General features: G+C 48.7%; 11 protein-coding genes across 11 annotated transcripts; 7 read left to right on the forward strand and 4 right to left on the reverse strand.

The window, feature by feature from the left end:
• Nucleotides 1–1,695: 1,695 nt before the first annotated feature.
• BX661DRAFT_193050 (putative TCP1-component of chaperonin-containing T-complex) lies at nucleotides 1,696–3,533 on the forward strand (the record flags this gene model as incomplete). Its single annotated transcript, XM_051537750.1, has 3 exons — nucleotides 1,696–1,786; nucleotides 1,949–2,481; nucleotides 2,550–3,533. The coding sequence occupies 3 exons, from the start codon at nucleotides 1,696–1,698 to the stop codon at nucleotides 3,531–3,533; spliced, it is 1,608 nt and encodes a 535-aa protein (XP_051394200.1).
• Nucleotides 3,534–3,626: 93 nt separating this feature from the next.
• BX661DRAFT_177598 (kinase-like domain-containing protein) lies at nucleotides 3,627–6,301 on the reverse strand. Its single transcript, XM_051534676.1, is given in 4 exon segments — nucleotides 3,627–4,022; nucleotides 4,034–4,495; nucleotides 4,507–6,190; nucleotides 6,206–6,301. 4 exon segments carry the CDS (start codon nucleotides 6,238–6,240, stop codon nucleotides 3,672–3,674), a joined length of 2,532 nt encoding a protein of 843 aa, XP_051394201.1. The 5' UTR covers nucleotides 6,241–6,301; the 3' UTR covers nucleotides 3,627–3,671.
• A 389-nt stretch (nucleotides 6,302–6,690) lies between these two features.
• On the forward strand, nucleotides 6,691–8,006 carry BX661DRAFT_177599 (MT-A70-domain-containing protein). The gene is made up of 3 exons (XM_051534677.1): nucleotides 6,691–6,962; nucleotides 6,995–7,680; nucleotides 7,722–8,006. Exons 1-3 carry the CDS (start codon nucleotides 6,767–6,769, stop codon nucleotides 7,947–7,949), a joined length of 1,110 nt encoding a protein of 369 aa, XP_051394202.1. The 5' UTR covers nucleotides 6,691–6,766; the 3' UTR covers nucleotides 7,950–8,006.
• A 30-nt stretch (nucleotides 8,007–8,036) lies between these two features.
• On the reverse strand, nucleotides 8,037–8,782 carry BX661DRAFT_177600 (ribosomal protein L22e). Its single transcript, XM_051534678.1, has one exon. It carries the CDS (start codon nucleotides 8,521–8,523, stop codon nucleotides 8,137–8,139), a length of 387 nt encoding a protein of 128 aa, XP_051394203.1. The 5' UTR covers nucleotides 8,524–8,782; the 3' UTR covers nucleotides 8,037–8,136.
• A 94-nt stretch (nucleotides 8,783–8,876) lies between these two features.
• Nucleotides 8,877–10,704, forward strand: BX661DRAFT_177601 (uncharacterized protein). The gene is made up of 5 exons (XM_051534679.1): nucleotides 8,877–9,216; nucleotides 9,247–9,460; nucleotides 9,564–9,706; nucleotides 9,745–10,054; nucleotides 10,157–10,704. Exons 1-5 carry the CDS (start codon nucleotides 8,911–8,913, stop codon nucleotides 10,630–10,632), a joined length of 1,449 nt encoding a protein of 482 aa, XP_051394204.1. The 5' UTR covers nucleotides 8,877–8,910; the 3' UTR covers nucleotides 10,633–10,704.
• An 85-nt stretch (nucleotides 10,705–10,789) lies between these two features.
• On the forward strand, nucleotides 10,790–11,395 carry BX661DRAFT_65585 (uncharacterized protein). The gene has a single exon (XM_051539374.1). It carries the CDS (start codon nucleotides 10,866–10,868, stop codon nucleotides 11,133–11,135), a length of 270 nt encoding a protein of 89 aa, XP_051394205.1. The 5' UTR covers nucleotides 10,790–10,865; the 3' UTR covers nucleotides 11,136–11,395.
• A 1,577-nt stretch (nucleotides 11,396–12,972) lies between these two features.
• Nucleotides 12,973–14,256, forward strand: BX661DRAFT_177604 (major facilitator superfamily domain-containing protein). Its single transcript, XM_051534680.1, is given in 5 exon segments — nucleotides 12,973–13,152; nucleotides 13,168–13,851; nucleotides 13,872–13,949; nucleotides 13,982–14,158; nucleotides 14,176–14,256. The coding sequence occupies 5 exon segments, from the start codon at nucleotides 12,994–12,996 to the stop codon at nucleotides 14,230–14,232; spliced, it is 1,155 nt and encodes a 384-aa protein (XP_051394206.1). The 5' UTR covers nucleotides 12,973–12,993; the 3' UTR covers nucleotides 14,233–14,256.
• Nucleotides 14,257–16,643: 2,387 nt separating this feature from the next.
• Nucleotides 16,644–17,386, forward strand: BX661DRAFT_65595 (uncharacterized protein). The gene has a single exon (XM_051539375.1). It carries the CDS (start codon nucleotides 16,745–16,747, stop codon nucleotides 17,090–17,092), a length of 348 nt encoding a protein of 115 aa, XP_051394207.1. The 5' UTR covers nucleotides 16,644–16,744; the 3' UTR covers nucleotides 17,093–17,386.
• A 5,267-nt stretch (nucleotides 17,387–22,653) lies between these two features.
• BX661DRAFT_177611 (50S ribosomal protein L30e-like protein) lies at nucleotides 22,654–24,369 on the forward strand. The gene is made up of 2 exons (XM_051534681.1): nucleotides 22,654–23,233; nucleotides 23,962–24,369. The coding sequence occupies exons 1-2, from the start codon at nucleotides 22,736–22,738 to the stop codon at nucleotides 24,268–24,270; spliced, it is 807 nt and encodes a 268-aa protein (XP_051394208.1). The 5' UTR covers nucleotides 22,654–22,735; the 3' UTR covers nucleotides 24,271–24,369.
• Nucleotides 24,370–24,552: 183 nt separating this feature from the next.
• On the reverse strand, nucleotides 24,553–25,770 carry BX661DRAFT_177612 (uncharacterized protein; the record flags this gene model as incomplete). Its single annotated transcript, XM_051534682.1, has 2 exons — nucleotides 25,559–25,770; nucleotides 24,553–25,469 (listed from the first exon to the last, which is right to left on the reverse strand). A coding segment is annotated over exon 2 (839 nt), but the record flags the coding sequence as incomplete, so codon positions are not given.
• BX661DRAFT_65634 (uncharacterized protein) lies at nucleotides 25,723–26,351 on the reverse strand. Its single transcript, XM_051539376.1, has one exon. It carries the CDS (start codon nucleotides 26,292–26,294, stop codon nucleotides 25,980–25,982), a length of 315 nt encoding a protein of 104 aa, XP_051394210.1. The 5' UTR covers nucleotides 26,295–26,351; the 3' UTR covers nucleotides 25,723–25,979.
• Nucleotides 26,352–27,223: the final 872 nt, after the last annotated feature.

Here is a 27,223-nt window from a genome sequence, read left to right on the forward strand (position 1 = left end):
AATTGGCATTTCTTTTTTAAAATAGAATATAATTGATTGTGGCTTTGAACGCGCTTTTATTTTCAAAATGAAAGTATAAAGAAAATGCCACTTTTTACAATTATTTTAAGCTTGTTCTTTTTAAAATCAAAACAACCTTGGCACAAAAGTTGGTCGCAAAAACGCTAACACCAGATAAAAAATTAAAGGAAACACACAATTGCGCGTTTCGCGGATGCTATAAATTCCTGCTCTGCTGGAGCAAGTACACGAATTAAGTTTGTTTTTTATTTTAACACAATTCACATTTAATTTAATTACTGTACTCTTTTTCTGTATTTTGCTGTATTATTTTCAAGCCAAAACTTTTGTTTTTACACGTCTTCATACCTTACTACAAGTATAAACCATTTCAAGAATGCGCAAGCCAGGATCTAGAATCGTCAATACTACCCAGGTTTCCAAGGCAAGCAATGCGGGGAACAATATTGAACCCGAGAAAAAGCACGGCTGCTGTTGGTGGTTCTGCTGCGGTTGCATAACTAGCGTTCTATGCTGCGGCTGCAGTTAATTTATTTATTTAGCTTAAACACTTTTTTTTAAACAAAATGTTTTCAAATAAATTCAAGTAATAATTTCCCTCCCTAAATTCCTTATAATATCTATTGTTTTTGTAAATATTTTGCGTGCCACATGCAGTTGTCTTGTGTTAAGTGCTTTTGTATTGTATTCTCTGCACTTTAAACAGGGCACTGACAACAATAAAAATACAATTGAGAGGGATAAAATCACAATGCAAGGCAGCCATTCCCAGAGAACGCCTCACATGTTCACCATTTTTTATTTTTAGAATGCAACTGTTTCACAGACACATGCATTTTCCTTTACATTTTCACATTTATTTATTTATTTTTTAAAAAATATATACTTCCATTACTATCATTGTGTATCAATATATCTGGAACTTGAAATATGCAGCCTAATAAAACCGATAAAAAAATAGGTACTCGCGGCCTCCCCCTGAATACCAGTCAATCCAATTACCGCCAAACGCCCAGCAGACAAACATAGCTCAGGCCAATACAGCTTCCGTTTCACAGCCCAAATATGGATATGTACCAGTAACACCAGCTCAATACGCATACAATACAGGCGCTCAGTCAATGCCGCCACCACCACTAAACCAAGCGTACTATCCAGCCAATGCGCAGCCGTATCCGCAGAGACAGCACGTGTATCCGGCCCAGCCGCAGGTATATTACCAAAGCCAAGGCACACACCATTATGTGGTTGCTCCTCAGAATAATTCCAAAGAAATTGGCGTGTGTGCTGCCGTTAGCGCTTGTCTCTTTTGTTGTCTTTGCGGTATATGTTAAATGGCATTTGGTAGTTGTTATTGCAGCAGAGTTGAAAATAATAAAGTTGAAAGATACATACATGTTGCGCCGAACCGAGCCGAACCGAGCCGATGCTTATTTGATCCGACAAACCATTAAAAAGCAAACAACAAAAAAACGTCTTTCAGGTTCCAAATTGAACTTTACCTTTGCTGCAATTTCGCGTATGTTTGTGTTGGTCGCGCGCACCTCCGACATATACCCCTTTTTCTCGCACCAAGTTCATTTGCTACAGCTTGAATTATTCCAGACAACTATTATTTTCTTTTCATTCACACTTATTTTTTATTTGCACTACAATTGAACAACAATAATAATAATGTCAGGAATTTTCGATACAAACAACCAGGACTCGGCCCTGTTCATTGGCGGATCGCGTGTTTCGGGACAGGAAGTGCGGGCACAGAACGGTACTTGTCAACAGCATTGCAAGCTTGCTTTCTTGCTTTATCTTGTTAACCCGAAAACCATTTATATGTAACCCAGAGTAATCTGTGTCTGTTTTTTCCTTCATGATGCACCTTTCATTCTAATTTGTGTACATTTAAACTTGACTTGCAAACCAACTGTAGTGATGGCGGCAATGTCGATTGCGAATGTGATCAGAACGTCGCTGGGACCCGTGGGTCTGGACAAGATGCTGGTTGACGATGTCGGTGATGTAACGATCTCGAACGACGGAGCGACGATTCTGCAGCTACTAGAGGTTGAGCACCCGGCAGGAAAGATTCTGGTAAAGCTTGCGCAGCAGCAGGACACAGAGGTTGGTGATGGCACCACATCGGTTGTGATTATTGCGGCAGAGCTCCTGAGACGTGCAAACGAGCTGGTCAAAAACCATATTCACCCGGCCACAGTCATTACAGGATACCGTCTGGCGTGCAAGGAGGCTTGCAAGTTTATTGCAGATCAGATGGCGCTCAAGGTCGACAAGCTTGGCAAGGATGCTCTGGTCAGCGTGGCCATGACCACCATTTCGAGCAAGATCCTGGGCGCCTACGGCACCTTCTTTGCTGAGATGGCAGTCAACTCGCTGTCGGCAGTGAAATCGCTGGACTTCCGTGGCAAGCCCCGGTACCCCGTTAAGGCTGTCAACATCCTGAAGGTCAAGGGCGCTAGCGCACGCGAGAGCAGCTATTTTACCGGCTATGCGCTCTACCGTCCGTTCACCAGCGCTGCATGAAACGCTCTCTGAATAACCCCAAGATTGCCGTTATCGATTTTGACATTACCAAGACACGCATGAAGCTGGGAGTCCAGATTGTCATCGACAACCCGGACCAGCTGGAGGCGATCCGGAAGCGCGAGGCCGACATCTCGACTGAGCGTGTTCGCATTATGATTGAAGCTGGCGTCACCGCCGTGTTCAGCACCCGCGGCATTGACGACATGTACGTCAAGATGTTTGCCGAGGCTGGCGCTGTTACAGTCACTCGCGTGCCCAAGGAAGATGCCCGCCGCATTGCCAAGGGCACCGGCGCTTCTCTGATCACCACTCTGGCCAACCTTGATGGTGACGAGTCCCTCGACGCCTCTTCCATCGGCTCTGCCGAGCTGGTTGAGCAGGTGCGGCTGTCCGACGACGACATTGTTGTTATCCGCGGCGCCAAGGAGCAGCAGGCATCGACCGTTATTCTGCGCGGAGCCAACGACTACATGCTGGACGAGATGGAGCGCAGCTTCCACGACAGTTTGTGCGCTGTCAAGCGCGTGCTCGAGTCCGGTGCTGTGGTGCCCGGCGGTGGCTCAGTCGAGACCGCCCTGGCCGTCTACCTCGAGACCTTTGCCACCACTCTGGGCTCGCGCGAGCAGCTGGCCATTGCCGAGTTCGCCAACTCCCTGCTGTCGATCCCCAAGCAGCTCTCGGTAAACGCCGCCAAGGACTCAATCGAGCTTATTGCCAAGCTGCGTGCCTACCATTCGGCCGCCCAGAACGCTGGCGCCGACTCGCCTCGAAGCGCGCTCAAGAACTACGGCTTGGACCTCCACGAAGGCAAGCTCCGTGACAACGTCAAGGCCGGCGTCCTGGAGCCTGCCATGTCCAAGATCAAGATGCTCAAGTCGGCCACCGAGGCCGCCATCAACATTCTGCGCATTGACGACATGATCAAGCTGCTGCCCGAGCAGCAGCCGGAGGACCCCCACGCGCACATGTAACGAGGGCCGTCACCACTGTGCCCACCATGTCTCTTTCGGTTGAAAATAAAAAATAATTTACAATGCAATAAGAAAGTCTAATTTCATATCAACAGCATTAAACAAAAAAGCAATGAAATTCTGCCTTTGCTAGCCCTCTTAGTTTCGCCAGTACTGGGCCCATTTGTGGATGGTCTCGATGACCTGCGGGAACAGCGCCCGCACGCTATCGCTGATCAGGGTTTGGAAATAGCGCATTGCCTCTTCCTCGGATAGATCCAGGCGGAATTTATCCTGCACCATAGCCACGACCTGGTCCGGGGCGACCGCGATGTCAGGGATATTCGAGTGGACCATCAGCGAGAATAGGTTGAGGATAAGATTAGAGGACTTGCGCAGGATGCTAAACGCCACAAAGCAGTGCGACTTAAATCTCTGATACATGAGCGATTCCATGCCGCCCATTGCCTCTACCATCTCCTTGCACAGCTTCATGGGCGGCGGGAAGGGCTTTGGGTCACGGCCCAGATGTATCCATAGTCGACATGAAACATGTGGCCCTGTGGAGTCAGCAGCAGGTTATCCAGATGCCGGTCTCCGACGCCCAGCAGATATGTGATTACACAGTAGCCGGCACAACTCTTTACGTATGTCTCCATCACGTCAGCAGCCACGCCATAGGTTCCCTCTGGATCGGGGCTAGTATTGCGAAGATACGCCAGAATACTGTTGTTGTTCTCAGCAAGAATAGCAGCCAGCGACTGCGACGGAATGAACTGCGAAAACCCTTGGTCAACCCGAGTGGCCAGCACGTGGTAGGGCGTCAGCCTCAAGTCTAGGCTCTCGTTGCGCAGAAGCCGATCCATGAGTGTGATGATTTGGACGACCAGCTGGTCCTGTCGCATGTCATCGCCGGCCTTGAAAATGACTGGGTACAAGTCACCATCAGACTTGACAAAGTGGAGGAAAGCGGCATCATCGTGCTCTTGAATACCGACGCCTTGTCGGCCTGGATTCCCACCACCTCGACGCTTGGGTCGAGCGGGAGAGGTAATGGCGGAAACGACACGAGGTTGTTTTTGCTGTCAGCCAGATACGAGCGCAGCCACTCAATCTTGCGTTGTCGCGACTCCTTGAGCGCCTGCACCTCAGTGGAGATGCGCGCTAGATCCGATACCAACTTTCTCTGGCGCTCAAACATGGACTGCATATCGGCACCGTCGTTCATCTCCGACAACGCATTGACGTACTGGAATACCACCTTGCCGTATGCTTTGCCTGTCTTGCGGTCATCGCACTCGACCATCAGGTACCAATAGAAGAAGTTGCCCAGCGTGCGATTCTTCAGCGCGCGCTCAATCAGAAACCCAACAAGGCTGGATTCAGCCGCATTGGCTGACACGACTGGGGATGTCTCGGCGCCCTGCGCCATGGTAGAGTTCAAGTACTCGAATTTTATGGCTTGAACAAGCTGCAGCAAATACATGATGAGCTCATCGTCCTTGGCCTTTCGCAGCTGAGACACGGCATAGCTGCGCACCGACTGGGTGGTAAAGTCCGTGCTCAAAAGCTCCAGTGCGTCATCTATGGACACCTCGGCCCATTCCGACAGCAGCGTCGTTGCCTGCTTGGCTTCAATAGGGTCGCTCCACTCGACACACTTGACAAACTTTGTAAGCGCTCGCTTGTTTGAAGACAGATAGAACCGGAACTTCCACACCAAATTCTTCTCGTTATCTGTCAACTCTTGACCGGGTGGGTATCGCAGGATTGAGTTGAGTTGGTCCCTAATTGTTGCGTTGGGCTTCAGCTCGCGGTCCAGTGACCCGCTTCGGTATCCACGCAGTAAGCGGCGGTGCTTGCTCTCGGCAGGGTTGTCGCGGTACATCTCTGGGTCAAAGACCAGGCAGTACTTTGGATCCTGAGGCTGTATCACCAGTGGGTCATCAAGCTTGGTCTCTCCAAAGACAACAGCAAAATCAAACTTTGGGAACGTGATGTGGATGTAGAGGTCGTTGGTCCTTATCCGTTCCTGGGCCTCGATTTGGGCCACGCGCTCCATTGCCAGCGCATCCAGCCAGTCGACATGCTCGATGTCGCCGTCCTCGTATCTACGCGTGGCTTCAAACAAGCGGTCGTACTGCAGCGCCTCGTTTGTCTCAACAGGTTTATCATTTGCACTAGTCCTCTGTGTTTCTGCGGTCAAGCACAGGCGGCGCTTTCCTTGGATGAGCTCGTTATCGGGTTGGAAAAGATTGATGCTGCACGAGCCCAGCTTGTCAACCTTCCATAGCCCCTTCATCTCCCAGAGCGTCAGTAAGATGCGTGCATCGAGCGCGAGCTCCGAGTACTTTGCCGGAAATCGAATCCACTCGTGCCATTCATATTTTTCGGCCATATAATGGTACTTTGTTTGCAGAGGTAGTGATAATGGAATGCCCGAGCTCTCGAGCTGAACTGTGATAAAGAGCAATGGCGCGCTGTTTTTTTCATCTTCTCTGGGAATAGCATGGGCATTGGTATCCGCATTGTCCATGATATTGATGCTCATACCGTTGAGTTGGAGGCGCTCTTCTAAGTTGTACCGCCCGAGGATGGTGGGCTTGCGCTCGCCCTTGCCCCACAGGTTGTCTATTCGCACAGACACAAACTCGCCAATGTCTTTAGACTCGCAAAAGCTGAAATCCACGAACTGCTCGCCCGGTGTGTTGCTGTTGTTGTAATTCATGATGCGCAAGGTAAAAATAAAATATGTGTATACAATTTGAAAAGAGGGAAATGAAAGCTAGTCGCACGTGTTGTTGGCATATTGTGTCGTGCGCAGAAAAATCGCGGGTTTAAACTTTTATTTCAGTGACTGGTGCAAATGGGGAGAAATCACATGGCACAAGTTCCTTTTAAATTAATACACGCATATCAAATAGGTTTAAACTTTAAATTTTAAATGTGTATATGTATAGGTGTATATGTGCAAGGGATATTTCTGGCATTGCTTTATGTGCGAGCTCATTGGTTGCATGCGGATAGGTGGCGAGCTGCAGTAGCCGCCAAATTTAACCACCAGTTTGGTAACACCAAGCGATTAAATTATTTGTTGAGCTGATCATGCACTTTGCACATTATTTGCTCATCGCTGGGCTTACAAAAAATTAGATATTTTCTGCAAACGCGTCGCGCCAACCTTTTCCCTTTTAAGTTCCTTTAACTTTTGCATAGCTGCGATATTCACTTAAATTCTTCCGCTCATTCGCCAAATGTGGGACGACGAAATCTACTTTGACGACGACGAGGCTGCCATGGAGGCATACAAAGCTATGGTTGTGGGAACGGGCAACGGCAGCGATGACGACAACGACGATGATTTTCAGCCGGACAGGGAAATTCGCCGCGACGTTCCCCCAAAGTCACGCCGGGACCTGCCACCAAAGAGCGCAAAAGTAAGCAGCAACAGTGGGCGCAAGTTCGCCTCAAGCATGCGCAAGCCCGGGCACCGATTATCTCGCGGTCATCTAGCCCAGCGCCGCTGCACTCGGCGGCAGTCACCAGAGCAATCGCAATCGACGACGAGGATATGGTCATTGACATTGAGAACGACGATGTTGTTGTTGTGTCTGCAGCGATGCCCACACCCGACATCAGCAACCTCAATGTCTCGTTGACCGCCAAAGATACAAGTGCTCGGAGCAGCGACTCGCTGAATGCAATCCAGGCTCTGCGCGAGCGCGAACAGAGCATCCGCCTTCGCATGCAGCAGCTCGAAAGGGATATTGCTGATCTGGAGAAGAAGTGTGGTGTTGAGGCCGGCGCGGACGGCAAGGGCAAGGCCGCCGAGGTGGACATGAGCGAGTTCAAGGCGCCTGAGTGGTCGGTGCCCATTCGCGCAAACGTAATGAACTTTGACTGGGGGAAGCTAGGCCAGGCATGCCAGTTCGACGTGATCCTGATGGACCCGCCATGGCAGCTGGCCTCGCAAGCCCCCACGCGCGGCGTGGCTATTGCCTACCAGCAGCTGCCCGACGTGTGCATCGAGTCGCTTCCCATCCAGCTGCTTCAGACCAGTGGCTTTATCTTCATCTGGGTTATAAACAACAAGTACACCAGGGCATTTCAGCTGATGAAGCAGTGGGGGTACACCTATGTCGATGATATTGCCTGGGTCAAGCAGACCGTCAATCGGCGCATGGCAAAGGGCCATGGCTACTATTGCAGCACGCAAAGGAGACGTGCCTTATCGGGAAGAAGGGTGCCGACCCGCCGAACCTCCAAAGATCCGTTGCTTCGGATGTAATATTCTCCGAGCGCCGCGGCCAGAGCCAAAAGCCCGAGGAGCTGTACGAGATCATTGAGCAGCTGATTCCTAACGGCAAGTACCTCGAGATATTCGGGCGCAAGAACAACCTGCGCGATTATTGGGTAACCGTTGGTAACGAGCTCTAAACTGTAGTTTTGCTTTAATTTTTTGGTTAATACATGCTGGCATTTTCATATTAGCAGCACATTGATTATATTCTCTAAAAATTTCACTTTTTTTACTTGACTACAGTTATTATTTGAATGTGAATATAAAAAACAAGTGCAAATAATAAAGTGGTCTTGCGGGGGCCAGCAAAAAAAAGATGCGCGCTTACTCCTCGTCAGCAGACTCCTCGTCGGCGGACTCCTCACCCTGGTTGGCGATGTTGAAGTACTTGAGCTTGTAGGTGTCCTTGGTGGTGGCAACAACACGGAGCCAGTCACGCAGGTTGTTCTTCTTCAGGAACTTCTTGGTGAGGTACTTGAGGTAACGCTTGGAGAACTCAATCTTGGCCTCAACAACAACAGACTCGTCGCCGTTGCGGGTAATGGTGACCGACTCACCGAGGTTGTTGGTGCGACCCTGGACCTTGATGCGGTCGTGCAGGAACTTCTCGAAAGCAGCAACATCGAAAATCTTGTCACCAGCGGGAGCCGAGACATCGATAACGTAGCGGAAGCTGGGGCGCTTGGCCTTGGAGGTCTTAACGGGAGCCATTATTATAATTCGAGATTGGGATCGCAAAAGTGAATTTGAAGAAGGAAAAAGTGTGTCTCTACCTAGGTCTTCACAAAATTAAGTTTGAAGAAATTGCAGGAAAAAGGGAGTATTCGTATTGTGGTAGTCGTTGCGCGCCGTGCTAAATACAAACCAGACGATTTTTTTCGCGTGTTTTTCCTTCGCACAGAAAAAAAATCGATTTAGCCCAATGGAAAATCAGCTTGACTGTATTATATGTAGTAGGTTCACACGTGAGGCTGTTTAGGGTTGTGATTTGATTTATGATTATGATCAGCATTCCACCGCATTTTTGGAGTGCGCACGCGCGTATGCATGCGTGACGACACAATCCGGGTTTGACGCAATAGTGGACCCTCCACGATCATGAATCGGCGCTGGCTCCAGCATTATGCCACTATTAATGCTCGCCATTGTGGCTTGCCTTGTGCAATTTGGCGCATTTGTTTGCATCGCTCTTCTAATTCCCACTTGAATCGTTTCAACAGCACCCTTTTATCTTGTTTTTTCTCTCTAATTTTCAGCGACGGAATGGCCGACAGTGACCAGCCTTCGGGCCATTCAGCCGACCCCAACATGGTGCTGACGCTGGTATACTTTGTAACGATCGCAGCGGTGCTCATCGGAACAGCCGTTTACTTTTTTATTATGGACAGAATATCCGACCCGGAGGTGCGCCTGATGGACCTGATAATAACGCAGCGAGAGGTCCAACACCTCATTGACAACCTGTCCAGCCAGTTCACCAACTTTTTTCGGCTGCCTTTGCGCTGGCAATCGATGAAGCCGTATTATACACACCACACTCTTTCGTGGCTGTTTATCCTGACTCTGACCGCGTCGGCCGTCGCACTTATTGTGTCGTTGGCGCTCAATCTGCCTGAGGTCATTCGCATCAGCACGTTCACTTTTATGTGTCACTCAACGCGCTGTTCATGACCCGCCAGCACTTGTACTATATCAGGCGCACATACTTGTCATACGACGCTGAGCACTACTTGGTCCTCGACACCACAAAGTTTCACCATTTGAGTGGTCGGTGTTCAACGTCGTGCAAATTGCAATCTTAATCATCGAGTTTCTCCAGCTGCTTTCGTTTCCAATCCGCGACCTCCTGGCATCGATCAATTTGGGCAACCAGAAAGACACGGCCGACTTTATTGTCAGCATTATAACCATGTTTACTAACCTTAACAGCAGTTTTATATCATCCAGCTATGGTTCCTGGTTGGGGTCATCGGGTGCGTCGGGTTGGCAATCGGCGTCATTCACGGGTACAACATCTGGCGGCCACACAAACCAATTGCCCTGTACTGGGTCAAGTACATATTGCCACTGGCCAATCTTTTGTACTTGCCTATGCTGGTGATGCTGATCGGCTCAGCCTCGTGTCTGTCAAAAATTGGCACTGCTGACTACAAGGGCGCGTCGTCAGGCTTGTTGCGATGCAGTGACCCGTCAGTTAACAAGCCCCTGTACCTATTGGTCACCGTCGTTGCGTACACTGCGGGTATGTGATTCTGACCGCGTTTGTGACGTCCTTTGATCGCATTCCGATCAAGGGCGAGATTCAGTACAAGTCGCAGGGCGTGGCATTTCTCAAGAATATGAGCATGCTTCTGTCAATTGACTTCTTTGGTTTCCAACTCGTACATGCACATCCGCAGTATTATGTCGCTGATAATTGTACTGTCCATGGTGTGCTTTAACATTAGCACCCAGCCGTGCTTTGTCGACCAGATTAACTACTGGCGGACGTATGGCTTGTGCAGTATACTTTGGGTTGGGCTCATAGTTACTATGCTTACCAACGAGGATGAAACGCTAAACAATATTAGCACAGGCGGCATAGCAAGCACATTGGCTGTCGGCGTGGTTGTTTTGCTTGTTGTGTTTATCATTGTCAAGCGGATCAATTTGAATTCAAGAAAGAACAGCGCTTTAAGCGCGGTGCAAGATGTACTTGTAGAAGGCAGCGGCGAGAATGGAATGGCATTTTTGCAAAAGAAGCATTTGTTAGCAGACAGCTTGCCAGCGGCCAATGTCCATGAAGGTTGTGTTGTGAGCTCCGAAGACACCAAAATATAGACAAAAAACACTTTAATATTATATTGCTTGTAAATACATTTTAGAATATTTCTTTGACAAAATACAAAGAAAAGCAAATATTTAGCAAAAAATGTAGCTGGCCATAACTTAAAGTAATACGCATTAATATCCTGTTTTTTCTCATTTAAAATTGCTGTTGCACTCTCACAGATGATAATGCCAAACGCAATATTCAATATTCATATATTTTTTATTTAAAGTGCGTCACTGCAATGAATTCATTGCCGCCGCTAATGAAAACATTAACCAAAAGATACATGGCTACCAAAATCAAGTCACAAGGGGACTCGCGCAAGGCTACATCGATTACACCTGCCTCGTCAGACATAGGCCCAATCACTGAGCGAGACGGCAAATTGCAACTCCGTCTGACTGTCAAGCCCGGTGCGCAGACAAACAGTATAACCGAAATCACCCACAACGCAATTTGCATCGCATATCGGCACCTCCCCGCGATGGCGAGGCTAACAAGGAAGTGTTGAATTATGTGGCCAAGTTGTTGGGAATTCCAAAATCAAGCGTTGAGCTTTTGTCGGGGAAAAATCGAGACACAAGGTGGTCGGCATACTGCAGAAAATCCTGGGCGGTAGTAATGCCTTGGATGTTCTGCAATCACATATAGACTCAAAATAGCCCAAAAATGACATGATGCATTGCCAGAGCAGCATTCTGCGCAGTTGCACTTGTCTCTCGTATGTATCTATTTTGTGTTTATTTAAACTAATAACGCAAATTACTCGGCGAATAAAGACGAAAAGTAAAAAATACACAACTAACCACTGCTCGCACCTACTTTCTAACTTTAATTTTTAAGCCGCAATTATCGCTAGTTGCATATTGCGAAGTGGCTTAATACAAGAAAAAGTAATCCCAGTGCAAAATGTACTTTGAGCAATGTTACAAAAATATTGCATAGCCGCCACATTGAGGTTGGCTTTCGTCTTTTTTACTGTGAGCTTTGCATAAGTTTTGCAGCGTCAAGGCTTTTTGATGCTAGCTTCTGCGCGCACCAAACGCACCTTGTCATATTCATAGAAAGGGAAGTTCAGGTAATGTGGCTATTTTACGTGTGGCTGAAAATAACTAGTAGCGGCATATGTATACTAACTGTAGCAAACATTCAAGTATTCGAGTGTGAAGTGTGGAAGTGTGGAAGTGTGATAAAATAACGCCTGAAAATAACAAAAGTGGGGAGCACTAGCCAATGGTATATATTCTTCCTGGTGTATATGGTGACTACTCTGCACTTTTGTAGCTTATATCTTGTGATTCTAAAAGTAGTGACAAATACTTTATAAATAGCGAGTATTTTGGGCGACAGCGGTTACTCCTTTTGAATTTTATTTTCCCTTTTCTTAATATGCTATTCCTATATTCATACTTTAAAAGACTTGACAAACATAGACTGTTTCCGGCTAGCATCATTATTATTGTATAAAATAAAAACTTCCACCGCTAAAAAAATTACAAGTCAATATTTCTATTGGCAACTATTTTATTTATAGTTTGTATATTTTTTACACATATTTGTCCTTGCTATTTTATCCCACCTCAATACAATGTTAAAATTTGGGTCGCTGTTGTTATCACGCATGTTGAACAACTCGTCTCGGAGAACAGACGCGACAACAGATGCTCAGCCACCACCTGGAAACTCGATTCGATTAGCCAACACCAATGCGATGCGGTACACGCATGAAATCCAAGAATTGTCCACGACAAACAATACTATTAGAAATCATGACAGAGCTTACCCCAGTGCTGCCAACTTTATGGACGCCCACAGTGTGTCTGACGTAGAGAATTCACGCCACATAAGGCGGCCATTTAGGCTGCAGAGCATTGCAACAAACTCAAATGTGCGGCAGGACCAACACAAATGCTTCGCTTGCCGCATTGGGTGCGTCTCCCATGGAGGCGCATTACTCTGGACGGAAACGGTCCTTTTCCAAGATGGGTGTCGTACACAATTGTCTTGTCGCTATCAGTGTCATATTTTCTGGTGTTCCTCGACCAGACAATCTTGTCGACATTGACGCCACGTGTGCCTACAGACCAAGAGGAGCTGTTTCAGACATCATGGGTCACGGCATCATACTTGGCGTCGCTCAATGCCTTTATGCTGTTTTATGGAAAAATTGCCGACATCTTTGGCCCGTACCAATTATGATTGTCGCGCTATTGATTTTCCTCTGCGGCTCAGTGCTCACTGCGGCGTCGACAACAATGGTGTGGCTGATTCTCGCGCGTGCATTGGCTGGACTGGGCGCAGCAGGCATTATATCCATCACACAAATAATTACTGCGTCAGTCGGGCCACTGCACGAACGCGGGCGGTACATGGGGATCCTGGGCGCAGTATTCGGCCTCAGCACAACAATCGGACCGCTGGTGGGCGGATTTATGGCGGATAATTGGACGTGGCGGATATCATTCTACATCAACATCCCACTTGTTTGTCTGTCTATAATTAGCATCTTGCTCTTCGTGCACCCCAATGTACGCCAAATCCAGACATTTTCTGAAAAGATAGCTCGGGTAGACTTTTTCGGCGCCCTCATGCTTGTGACTGGGCTCATGCTGCTGCTTCTGGGCCTGAACTGGGGTGGTCGCGTATACCCATGGGTGTCTCCAGTTGTGATTATCTGCATCTGCGTCGGCCTGCTACTGCTGTGTGTGTTTGTTTTCATCGAGGGCAAACTCGCTCTTGAGCCAATAATCGACCCGCGAATTCTGCGCCATCGCAATGTGGCGCTGAGTATCTTGGCTGAATTATGCGTAGGCGCAGTATTTTTCAATACGACGTTCAACCTGCCGGTGTACTATTCATTTACTCAAAACAGCAGCGCTTCAGAGTCGGGTGTGCGCATGGTGCCGCTGGCCTGCGGCGTTGTTGTGTCTTCTATTATATCTGGCTGGCTGATAGCCATATTCAGCGCTTACCGTCTGGCCGCGTGTGCCGGCGCAGTGATCATGACCCTGGGGGCCGGGCTGCTGTGTTTATTCGACGGGCATATCAGCACGGGCGCGCAAGTGCCAATTTTAGCACTGCTTGGGTCTGGTATCGGCTGCTGCATCCAGGCACTGCTTCTGACCGCCCAAGCGACCGTGCGCTCGACGGACTTGGCCATTACCACGGCCCTCGTAACGTTTTCGCAGATGCTCGGCGGAATCATGGGCCTGGCATTCGGCAGCATCGTCTCTGAAAGCACGACAAGCACTATTTGGATATTCTCATCGATGTAAATCCCAAATATGCAACAGATATTATCAAGGCGCAGAGCAACGCCAAAGAAGTGTGGAGCATGATATACCTCGCTCAATTCAGCAGAGCATAATTTCTGCGTATGCCAAGGGTTTCCAGTATAGTTTTATTATGATAACTTGCCTGGCGGCTGTCGTCATCATATTTGCTGCTTGCTTGCAGGCCATGTCGCAGCACAAGCCTCCGCCGACGCCAGAGCCCAGTCCATCCCCCGCAACGAGCATCATTACACAACCTATGGTGGCAGCGATTTTGAGCGCCGTGGTTTTGATCTCAACCGGATGGACCATGATGAGGCGACGCTAGCATGGTGACAAAAATTGGTGCGAATGTGATGCATGAATTTGTATTGCTATTGCTATTATTGTTATTGCAAATGCAAGTTATTATTTTCAGGTTCCAAAGCAACCACTGCACTGCAATGTATTGCACAAATGGAAGTTGAAGTTGGGAAGAATATGAAAGTTGGAGTCATTTTCATCCAAGGCGTAACTCCGCATTTGTACCACGGGCACAAGCTCAAGTTGTGACAATCAAGCGATCTGATCAACCTGTCAAAAAACAATAATAATTTCGTGATCATGCGTATTTGCAGTAACAAAAATACGAGTACAAAAAAAAAGATGCCTATAGCAAGCAACTGTAATTTGATGCGCAGGACAGAAAAACGTACACACTTTGCCTAGAGAAAATAGATTCATAGTTCCACTTGCTCATTTGACGAAACCCTGTCCTGTGTCAAACAACTGATGGCTATAGTCGCCATGATATGTGGATAAATCAATCCATGCGCTGCCTGCAGGGATGGTTAGCCATAGTAGAGGGTGTGTTCCTTGGCTTTGCGCTCGGCTGCTGCTGTTGCTGCGAGTCCCTGCCAAATGATCGCTTTTAATTCCCTACCTCTGACGAAAGGTATTAAAGCATTACCTTTTAACGAAATGTAAAGGTAAGCATGTAAATAGTCTCAAAGGTTTTTTCTATGGTTGGAGATTTGTTACAATATAAATGTCAGTGCGCATATTTGATATCTGGATTAACCCATTTTTGTGTGAACGAGCTTGTGATTCACTTTCTTTTTGAAAGAGCAAACACGCTGCTGTTCTAAAATAGCAATAGCAAATTGGCCGACATGTACCACAAAAGAAAAAAGGTCACGCGGAGTAAAAAAAGACAACAGCAGAAAATTTTCCTTCCCTCGGAGATTTTTGTCGTTCGCATTTTATTTTTAATCCACTTTTCATTTGAACTTTTTTATATTCTTGCACTTTATTTTTAACCATTTTTATTGTTATTTGTTATCTTCTAAAATGGACTTTTTCCCAGCCACGTAACCGAACCCTCTGTGACCAACAATAACAGCAGCAACAACAGCAGCAACGGGAGGGATCTTTTGGCTGTAGCTGCCGCGCAAGAGACCGTAATTAAGGTAGCTGCTTCGTTTCTCCAGCGGCAGGAAGTTGTCAACCGCCTCATCCGATATCGTGACTACTATGACGTCGAGATTACCCGGCAGCAGGAGCGCATGGTGGATATTGCCCGCGCGCTGGATAACTTTGGCCGGGCGGCAGACACCAACAACAGCAGACGCCGGGCAATCGAGGTGCTGACTGCGTCGCTGGAGGATGCGCACAGATGCCTCAATGACGCACAGCTGGCCAAGTCTCGCCTAGAGCTTGAAATCGGCCAGTGGACTGCCAGTGTGCCCGCGTCTGCCCAGTCGGATGGCCAGAATTAACATGGCATAGCTTGATAACCACCTTTTATACGAGCTGTTTGTCTGTCTGCTTGTCTGCACTTTGCAGCATCACTTTGTAATTTTGAAAGCAGTAAATGTACCATTTTATTATATTCTATTTACCCCGCCATTTGGCTATTTACGCATGTTATAAGCATTTGTACAAAATATGAAGAACAAGAAATACCCCCGCACTGGTATTTACAAGATCAGCGCTATGCTACTCGACACTGTTTGCTCATGCGCACTGGTTCTTGAGCGATCCATACGAACACGGGTGCTGATATCATCATTAAAACCTACTTGTACCTTAGTTTTCAAGCTGCACAGTTTACAGCTATGATGAATCTCTTGCCGGTACAAACGAGATGCACAGGATCACGCAGTAATGGTGACATCAATGCAGGTAATTGAACCCCCCAAAAAAACCCATACACCTTCGGAATGCGCCTAATATACACGTTTTTCGAAAGGCTTCAGCGAACCCAATTTGAGATAACAGTTCGACTTGGACTCAGTATGTTAGAAATGATGAATCTGCACATGTAAACAGGGTGCCGAGCCCGCTCATGTTCGAAAAAACAAATTGGAATTCGCAAAACAGGGTCGTTGGAAGGGAAGAGGGTTTCACTTGCAGGGTGAGACGATCTCATTGGACCGGGAGTCCAAAGAAATACAGGTTACACCAACTCGGATATACATAAATATGCACTTGGATGGCTCCGAAACACATCACTTTTTCTCTCTTGCTGGTATAATCAGACATCATTTTCATCTCTTATTTTTTAGCCTTTTTATCAGCGAGCCCAACCAAAAAAACGGTCTTGCTCTCTTCGCCGCAGCTTACCCCCCAAAAAACTCGCCAATACAAAATTTTTTGGACACATAAAACCAACAGAAGGCGAGAGAAATATCATGTCTAGAAACTTTGTGGTTCCCAGCTCTCCCGTATTGTACTTTACGCGCTCTTTTAACCGTCGTCATCGCCATTACAACACAAGCATGTCGCAGCTTAAAATTGGCACGGTCACTCGTTCGACTCGTGGGTGTATTTCGGACGAAAGGAGTAGACAAAGCGCGTCGCGAGCGAGATGCCACTGCAGGTTGACTGTGGCCGATCATCCAAGGCAGCTGTCGGTCTCGGAAGCCTTTTGACACCTCCAGACTCGCCAGGGGTGCGGACGACGTCGATCAGCAGCCATCTCCTGCAGCAGCTCAGGGCAAAGTCGACGAACACAGTGCTGGTGGGCAACCACGAGTGTCCCGTGGAGCCTGTGTCCTGGGAGCTCTTCAAAATATATGTGGATGCAGAGGATTTGGACCCGCTGGGGCGCAGTGTCGAGACGCAGGCCAAGTACGAGATACACAAGACGAAGATGATGGGCGAGTATGGCACGATGGCCAACTATTTAAAGGCACATGTGTTGCGGACTTTATAGCTGAAAAGAGAATGCCTGGGTTTGATGCGGATTCGGCCATTGGGGCTGCAGATTTCACATTCCGCATCAACGATTTCCCCTACCATATCGGAGATGGCGTCGAGCATTGGGTGCTGTGGTGTCTTAAGCGCTTGCAGCCTGGGTTTGATGCGCCTGAGGCGGCCGTCCAGGCGATTACACAAAAATTTGGCGAGAATATCGAGTGCAGGTATTTCGTCAATCCCGTGAACAAACAGAGCGTGCCTCAATTGAGCCACGCTCACGTGTTTGTGCGCAAGCTGTAAACAAGTGAGGCTCATAAATCAGCAATAAATCACCTGTTTTAAATTTTCACCCCACCCACACATGCACACAGAAAACACGAAAACGCATTATTTTGCTATTATTAATGTCATTTGTGTGTGAGCAATTTGCTTTCACTTTGCCACTCACCAGGAAATTTTAGATTGTCACCTCTTAGTCGCAAATATATGCTGCAAAGTTCGGTTATTATATTTTAAAATATCTAGTACGGATTCTGTTCGGCATATCAATATCGTGCTGGTTACGGTCTAATTTCCACTGCATAAATAAATCTAGTTGCCGAATATGCAGCGTGCATATTGCCGCCCTGTTTTTTCTTTACTGTTGACACTTTCATTATACCGGCCAACAAGAAACAAAGCCCAATTTAGAACAATGCGACAATATGAGCACAAAGCTCACATGCTCTCAAATGGTCATCAGAAATTGACAGCTCCAAGAGGCGATATGGCGACAAGTTGCCATTTTTTTTCGGCATTTGAGAATCACATTGTCCGTCTGGTTTCTCATACGCCCTTGTTTATTTTTTCAGCCATTTGTTTACGTTCCAAAAAAAGTGTCAATATTTTCAGTCCGCCCATGGTTGCACGGGGGGTCCGTTGAATACACCGCCATAAGGGGGAGCTGTGTTTCCATGTTCATGTTCAATCGGACGTGGTCCTCTGCTGAATTTCAGAAACTAGAAATATGGTCCGACAAAAAGAAAAAAACAGGAGTGGCAAGATCTTCCAGCCAACCCAAGGAGACAGCTTCATGTCGCGAGAATTCAGGGCATGCATGCACTACAGCCCTGTTTTATTATGTTCACAGTGTACTCTCCCTTATGAAAAATAAATAGTGTGGAAATACTGAACCTAATCCCTGCTTGTATGGATATCTGGCTTGCAAAAGTCTGAGGGAGAGAAAGAGAGAAAGAGAGAGTACAAAGCAGATTTTTCTTTTGCTTAATTCGCCACAAGAGTACATTGTCTGTGGGCAAATAATGCACGCTCATGCAAGTGCACACTTGCAGAGGTTGTCTTTGAGGTGCCTTTTAAAAATATGAAGGAAAAAGGGGAGGGGCAGAAGGTACGGAGGGGAAGGGAGGGAGTAAACTAAGCGAGAAAAAGCATATGAGGTGAATAAACGAAATAGTGCATCCAAAATGTAGACGGCCCAAAAAAACGCCAAATCGGTGTTGATTTTTTGGCTTGAAAAGTGGATATAACGCCACATATGATTTTGATGGACAAAAACAGAAGGGAGAGGGGGGAGAGGGGGAGAGCAATTGTAAGCACATGAGTGGATTGTTCTATACACAATTGCCAGTTTACATGTCATTCTTGTGGGGAGGCGGGCAGGCGGAGCACTCTCCGAGAAACAGAGAAAACGGTTCTTGCCTTCACTTATATTAGTTGGCTTCCGCCCTCTTTTGCCTCCCTTGTTTCTTTATTATACTGCCCTCATTCGCATCATTTTCTATATTGTCTATTTCGCTTGTACAAAATATAATAATAAATTATTTCAAAAACCTTTGCAACATCCATAGTTCTCGTTATTTTTTATTTATTAGCTGGGTCTCCATCCAATAACACGTCATTTTTTATCTTGGAAATTCTTTGACAGCATTTTCATATCTTTTTTCACTCGTCATTTATTGCATCGTCTAAAATTTTCTTTTAAACCACTTTTTTCATTACACCCACACACAAACTCGCGCACATATTTATACATCTACACACATTCCTGTACATCTCCTTCAGCTCCTCTGCATCTTGAAAGAATAATCACTCTACCACTTTACACATTAAATATTCACATCATCTTCAAACTCGGCACCATGTTGAAATTTAAGCGCATATTTGACTGGTGTGCCAAGCACAAGGGTTCTATGCAGAGCCGGCGGGGCACACCAGGAAATGGGTCCCGGATTTTCAGCCGACGCCGTAGTCAAAACCTAGCCGAGGAGCACATCGAGAGTGCTCGGCGGCATAGCGAAGACCACAATGTGTCTATGGAGACGCTGGTGGATGAGAAGCACAGGACGCGGGCGTTCAGTGAGCCGGATATCTCAGAGTATCACACGAGTACTCATACTATCCCTGGTCAGAGTCCGAGCACGAGGAGATTTTGAGTAGGAGTCCAGCGCCGCTGCGCCGCATTATGCCACATTCCCATCGTTGGTGGAAATGGGTGGCTTCATGTCCATTTGAAAAATGTAGACCAAAAATAGAGCGCATGCTCTCCTTGAATGGAATTAAAAATAAAAATTGTATTCAACAATATTCAAAAATAAATTATACATTTTGTTTTAAATAAATAAATTTTTGTGCATGAAAGCAACAATAGAAATCGACATTAAAAATAATAATATTTATTATCATTACTGCTGCTGCTGCTGCGAGGCAATTAGGTTCAATGCACTGCCCGCCTTGAACCAGCCAATCTGGTCTGCACTCATAGTGTGGCGGCACTCGATTTCATGCGACTCGATGATCTTGCCATCGCGCACACGATCAACCAGCAGCTGGATGACGGGGTTGGACTCGCTGATCTCGCTCACGCCCTGCGTGCGGGCAACAAGCTCATGCGGGTCGCGCGCAAAGATAAAGTAGTCCTCATCGGGCGGGCAAAGACAAGAGGAAGGACGCCCTGCTTCTTGAGGTTAGTCTCGTGGATGCGCGCAAACGAGCGGGCCACGACCATATTACAGCCGAGGAAGCGCGGCTGCATGGCGGCGTGCTCGCGAGCCGAGCCCTCGCCATAGTTGTAGTCGGCGATGACCATCCAGGGAACACCAGCGTCGCGGTAGGACGTGGCAACGTCGGGGATGGTGCCCTCAGCGGGGGTGAGGCCGGGCACGGCGTTGCGCACGAGGTTGACAGCCCCGTCCATGGCAGCGTTGGCGGCGCCAATGAGCGTGTTACGCGCGAGGTTCTCTAGATGACCCTTGTACTTGAGCCACTTGCCGGCGGCCGAGATGTGGTCCGTGGTGCACTTGCCCTGAACAGTGACCAGCACACGGGTGTCGGCAAAGTCGCGGCCGTTCCATGGCTTGAAGGCATCCAGTGACTGCAGCCGCTGGGAGGCCAGGTCAATGGGGATCTGGCGGTCCGGCTGGTGGTCCAGCAGGGGCTTGTACTCGTCACGGCCGGCGGCGTAGCCCTCGGCGGGCAGCTCGCTTCCAACGGGTGGCTCAAGCGCAAACTCCTTGCCATCGGCATCGCGCAGCTTGTCAGTGAGCGGGTTGAACGAGAGGCGACCGCTGAGGGCGGCGGCCAGGACCATCTCTGGAGAGGCCAGGAAGTTGAGCGTGTTGGGGTTGCCGTCGTTGCGCGCGCGGAAGTTGCGGTTGAAGCTGGAAACAATGGAGTTGGGCTCGCGGCTGGGCGCGCGGCCAGCGTCGCGGTTCCATTGGCCGATGCAAGGACCGCAGGCGTTAGCCAGCACGGTGGCGCCAATGCCCTCGAACGCGGCCTGGATGCCATCGCGCTCCATCGTCGCACGGATCTGTTCGCTGCCAGGGCTCACCAGGAACTCGGTGCCCTCGGCTACGCGCAGGCCGCGTGCAGATGCCTGGCGCGCCAGGGACGCTGCGCGGGACAGGTCCTGGTACGATGAGTTCGTGCATGAGCCAATCAACGCAGCGCTGACGCGGTCAGTCCAGCCCTCGGCCTGCGTGGTCTCCGCCATCTTGGACCGTGGCGTGTGGAGGTCGGGCGTGAAGGGCCCGTTGTAGCCAGGCTCCAGCTGCGCCAGGTCGATCTCCACAACCTCGTCGTAGTACCGGGAGGGGTCAGCCACCACCTCAGCGTCAGCGCTCAGGTATGACGCTCTGTAAGTGTCAGCTGCCTCGGCAATGCCCGTACGCTGCGTAGCGCGGAGATAGCGCGCCATCGACGGCGCATAGGGGAAGACTGACGTCGTGGCACCGACCTCAGCGCCCATGTTGCAGATGGTCGCCATGCCCGTGCACGACAGCGAGTCGACGCCGTCGCCAAAGTACTCGACCACAAATCCGGTACCGCCGCGCACTGACAGCTTGCCGGCTACGGCCAGGATAACGTCCTTGGGGCTTGCCCATGCACTCAGCTTTCCGCGCAGATGGACGCCCATGATGCCCGGGGCCTTGAGCTCCCATGGGATTGCCGCCATGGCATCAACGGCGTCGGCACCACCCACACCGATAGCCAGCATGCCCAAGCCGCCGGCGTTAGGGGTGTGTGAGTCCGTGCCCAGCATCAGAGTGCCCGGTGCCGCGTAGTTCTCCAGCACGAGCTGGTGGATGATGCCGCTTCCGGGACGCCAGAACGCAATGCCATACTTCTGGGACGCCGCCTGCAGGAACTCGTAGATCTCGCGGCTGCTCTGCCAGCTGCGCGCAACATCAAGGTCGCCGCCCTTGTAGGCCTCGACCAGATGATCGCAGTGGATCGAGGTGGGCACCGCGGTTTGCGCCATCCCTGACAGCATGAACTGCAGGATGGCCATCTGTGCTGATGCATCTTGCATGGCTACGCGGTCGGGCGACAGCTTGAGGTAGGTCTCACCCGCAACTGGAGCGCTTGTCATGCTGCCGACGTCGTGCAGATGCGCGTACAGGATCTTTTGTGCCAGTGTCAGGGGCTTGTTTTCCAGAATTGTCGAACGCGCGAGGTTTAGCCGCTCGCTGAACAGTGCGTAGTCGGGCACCGATGCGCGCGCCTGTGGCCCTGTGCGTGTGCCTGTCGCCGACGCTGTCGCGTACCGCCGGCTTATGCTGCGAATTGCCTGTTGCCGGAACATGATCAGGAAAATAAGGCTAGATGGATTTTGGTAATGGGCCTCTGCGAGTGCAGTATGACAAAAAAGTTGAATAAAAAACAAACTGTTACAAGAGGGTAAAATGCAGGGCAACAGAGTGGAGTGGAGTTGGTTGTGGAGAAGAGGTCTCGATTGATACGAGAGATTAGATTGCAAAATGTGGATGAGTCACCATCAATGCAGAAAGAATGAGCAGAAGCGTACACGGTAGTCGATCTGCGTCGGGCATGTCCATCTATCCGCCATCGGTCACAAAGTTAACTTGTCAGGCACAGGCCGGATTTGGATTTTTGGATGTGTGGTACTTGACAAGGACAACACTATTGAGCCGAATAAAACAATAACCAGATCGGCTCGAGCTGAACCACTATTGTTCTCGTATTTTTTTGACAGCGGCAAAATAATTTTTTTATCAATCCACAACCAAAGTTTGCCGCACAGCCACGCCATTAAATTCGAATCCTCGCACAATGAGCGAAATTTGAATCCTTCTCTCTCCTTTTGCCCTCGCCGTATCTATTCATTTTTAATACACTCGGTATCGCATCCATCATTAAAATGGCTCCTCAGAAGTCCTCGAAGAAGAAGGTCGCTGCCCTTCCCTACAACGTCCGCTCCACCAAGGAGTCCTCGAAGAAGGAGGTCGACCCCCTGTTTGAGCGCCGTCCCCGCAAGTTCGGTATCGGCCAGGACATCCAGCCCCAGAAGGACCTGTCCCGCTACGTCAAGTGGCCCAAGTATGTGCGTCTCCAGCGCCAGCGCAAGATCCTGCGCATGCGCCTGAAGGTCCCCCCTGCCATCAACCAGTTCTCGCAGACTCTTGACCGCAACACCGCCGTCCAGCTCTTCAAGCTCCTGGCCAAGTACCGCCCTGAGACCAAGCAGGAGAAGAAGACCCGTCTGACTGCCCAGGCTGACAAGATCGTTGCCGGCCAGAAGGCTGAGGACTCGGAGAAGCCCACTATCGTCAAGTACGGTATCAACCACATCACCTCCCTGGTCGAGTCCAAGAAGGCCAAGCTTGTCATCATCGCCAACGACGTTGACCCCATTGAGGTAAGGACGAGAAATTTTCTTTTCAATTATGTCATTTCCGCGGTTCATTCCAAATGCTCCACGGAAGTGATTAGTACGTTTTCCCATTGCTTCCACGAACGCCCATGTCTGTTTTTAGTCTGCATTCTTTGTTTCTCCCCTGGGTAACACCGGGGTGGGCGGCTTGAATTTGCAGATTGCAATTCAGACATTTGCCAAGTGACGCCTGGGTAATGTGCAATGACCCCCTTACTCCCTTGCAGGCTATCCAAATGGCACGTGCGGCTGACTCGGAATTTACTTTTCGTGTTTATGCGCGCTGTCAGGCCTGGCGGAGCTGCTTCTGTCTCTTTGCGACTACTTCTTCACTTGTGGAAGGAGTGGCTGCAAGGGCCTGTTGCACGCTTCAGGGAAAATTCACACTTGTGCTGGTTTGACGAATGTTTGAATTTCGACATTTGGCATTCCGGCGCGTGGATTCTTGAAAAGATTTGTTTTTTCTATGGCTGGAATTTTTTGTTTTGGCTATGGTGAGCAATCTGCTTTTTCATTTTGGTGGTCACTGTTGCGCGTTACCCAGCGTCCCTGTCGGACATACTTTGAGCGCTGCCGCTTTTAGTACTCCGTGGCAAATTCACAATCGGTTGGTTGTTCGTTGGAAGGTCGAAATTCGGAAAACGGTAAGTCCGCTGAATCTTGCCCATTTGACTAATATTTTATTTGCATTATTGTCATGTTGTTGTTTCTAGCTTGTTGTCTGGCTCCCCGCCCTCTGCCGCAAGATGGGTGTCCCTTACTGCATTGTCAAGGGCAAGGCCCGCCTCGGCACTGTTGTCCACCAGAAGACCGCCACCGCCCTCGCCATTGTCGATGTCAAGGAGGAGGACAAGCAGTCCCTCAACGTCCTCGTCTCGGCCGTCAACGCCAACTTCACTGAGAAGTCCGACGAGATCCGTCGTACCTGGGGTGGAGGTGTTCTGGGTGTCAAGTCCCAGGCCAAGGTTGCCAAGCGCCAGGCTGCTGCCGCCCGCGAGGCCGCCATTGCCAAGACCGCCTAAGTGGAGCATGCTCTCGACGGTGTCTCTGGGATTGGACATTGCCAATAATTTTCTTTTTCTTGCGCTCAGTTTTAAAAATAAATTTGTTTGGCTTTAACGTTTTCAGTAACTTCAATTTTCATTCTATTTTTTCGTGTACAAAATCAATTCAATTAAAAAACAAATAAGCTCAGTTATTGGCGCAGTTAGACGTGTGCTTTGCTGCCACTTCAAACATTCGCGCTGTTTCTAAAGAGACTGGCGCGATGATCTGGATGCAGAAGGTCGAGGCGTGCATAGATCTTTGGCTAATGAATGGAGGTATATTAAATGAACACAAAGCGAAATATATAAATACAGGGTAAAAATAATTGGTTTTAAACCACCGATCTCTTAATGGCGGTTTGGTCCGGCTCATACCAACACGAGGGGTAGCTGCTCCAGCCAGAAGCACCCGCAAAGACACATCTTTACGTCTATCCCGCCGAGCACTTCCACTGCCACTAGCAGTCGGAGTCGGAGCCGGAGCCGGAGCCCTTGTTTTGGCACGATCACAAGCTCGCTCATTTGATGTGGGCAGATGCAGAAAGTGCCGTGAAGCCAAAGTTTGGTCTGCTGTTAATGACGATTTGATTGATACCAGAGTTACCGCTGCGGTGAGCAGTTTCTTTGGAGTTGATAGGAGCGCTGGTGCTACAGTCGCAGCGGGCTTTCGACTCACAGCGGCTAACCTCTGCTTACTAACGTCTGCCTTATATTGGCTCGGTGAGTTGTAAATACCCTTATCGCCTTTGCTTTCACTCTCACCCTCATCTTTAGGGTCGTCAATCGGCGACAGGGTATCGGCAGAGCCGACGCTTTTAGCCGTGTCAACGGCGTCAACATAGCTACCCGAGCAAACTGAATATGCAGTGTCCGTGTTAGAATCGGAGTTACCGGGCAGTGTATCGAAATCAATCTCAGACATAGATGTATTGTGAGTGCTGATAATCGATGTTGCGTGCTGTTTCGGGTCTACAGGTCTGTCCTTGCGAGCATACTCCTTAGTTGGCTCCTTTGCTAGCTCCTCGATTGGCTCCTTTGCTGACTCACTGGCTAGTTCCTTGGCCGACTTCCTTGGCTTTGCCGGGGCTTTCGCAGCTTTTGGGGCTTTCGCAACTTTCGCAGCCTTCGCAACTTTCGCGCTCTCGATCTTTGCCTTCTTCTTCTTTGGCATCACTCTAAGTACAAACAGGCTGATTAGCAAAATAAGGTCGTTTCTTTTTTCAAAGCTCTCTTAATGCAAGAAACAGCAAAGGTTGTTACTTACTCTTCTTCAGATAGCTCAAAATCAGAGCAGTCATCGTCGTCGTCGCCACCGCCAAAAATGGGCTTTTCATAGTAATCGACATCCGAATGCTGGCGGCTATAATGGAAAAGATATTTTTTTTAAAATTATGCAATTTACAAATTATCGAAAAAATATTTAGTTTTTAACATCACCTGTTCATTTACTTACCCGGAGCGAGGCATTTTCTCGGACTGTTTTTTTTCAAAGTTCGGCAGAAACTGTGTTTCAAAAGGGAATTGCAAATGGAATTGAGAAAAAATATATATAAAAACGCTGCGAGTGATGAAAAAAAGAAAATTTCAGATATTGCAAAACGCTGCCATTTTCAGGAATTGCGCAGCCATATTAAAAAACTGGCATGCAAAAAGGGCCACAATCTGATTTTTTTGGTTTGTCCTAATCAAGTAAAGACGTTTGATGCCATCATGTTGGCAACGTAGTTTTCGAGCGTCGTCTGCTCTTGGCGAGCTTGGCAATTTCGCGTTCCATCTCGTCGTACTTTGTCAGCCGTTCGCGCAGCTGTATGAGAATGTCTGCAGCAGTGCTTTCTTTGGATCCGCCGCGAGTGCTGCTGCTGCTGTTGTTGTTGTTGTTTTGTGCTGGTGGGTGATGGCAGAGGCGTTTGTAATGCTAGAATGCATGGATGTTTGGAAAATAATTTGTTAGTCAACGAATATATCAAAAGTAGACAACGAACAAAGATTGAGTTTGTCATCTCGCTCGCGTGTGCTCACCAAAAAATGGAAGGGCAATTTTACATGCCTGGTATGGGAACAGACGCGCTTAAAGGATGCGTGTCTTTTAGCACGTGCGCTTTGAAAAACTTTTTTTAACGCATTTCACTTGTAACTGCGGCGGGATTGCGTAATTTGAAGAGTAGCCTCATTTATGCATTCATCGCATCCTTGCAATTCCAGTCTTTGCTGTGTTTTCTTATTTTCTCTTATTTTTTGACACAATATAAATCCAGTTCTCATTTCGATTTATATTATTTTTTGCAGTCATGTTTGGTTTTCAGGGTGAGTATAAGCGCCAGCGCAACATTAATTTGGGCGGAAGTCGGCGAAACGAAAACATCCGCTCAAACACTCGGACGGTTCTGAATACCGCCCATGAGGAGCGACAGAAGCGTGAGACCGACAGGCGCAGACAAAAGGCAGCCTCTTTGATTCAGCAGCGTTGGCGAGGGGCGCGCGATACAGGCGCTTGGCGGGAAAGCATGCGCAGTAGCCTGGATGTTTCAATTCTTAGCAAAGAGCCGGTTGACTTGAGGCTCATCTTCGAAGCGCTGGTTACGTTTACGGCATACTACAACGGGCAACCGCAAGATGCTGGGATGCTGCATATGCTACTGCACTTGCTTTTTGATAATACCCCCACCATACCTGCGCGCTACAGCCGGATTGTCACCATGCTTAGCCCACAGGTCAATGTGCACGCCGAACCTCCCACTCCGGAGCAGGTCAAGTGGGCTGGGCTGATTTCGCGGTTGCTAGGTCTGGCATTGAAGGCATCTGCAAGTGACACTGCATCTGTTGACGCTGATGCAGTTCTGAGAGCGATACTTTGCGCGACCACACCACCGTCACTAGTACCGCTAGCATCAGCGGCAGAAGCAGCGGTGGCAAGCTTTTCTGGTCAATG

The sequence above is a fragment of the Kickxella alabastrina genome (genome assembly GCF_025024165.1).
Source record: "Kickxella alabastrina strain RSA 675 chromosome Unknown BX661scaffold_3, whole genome shotgun sequence".
NCBI lineage: Eukaryota > Fungi > Kickxellomycota > Kickxellomycetes > Kickxellales > Kickxellaceae > Kickxella > Kickxella alabastrina.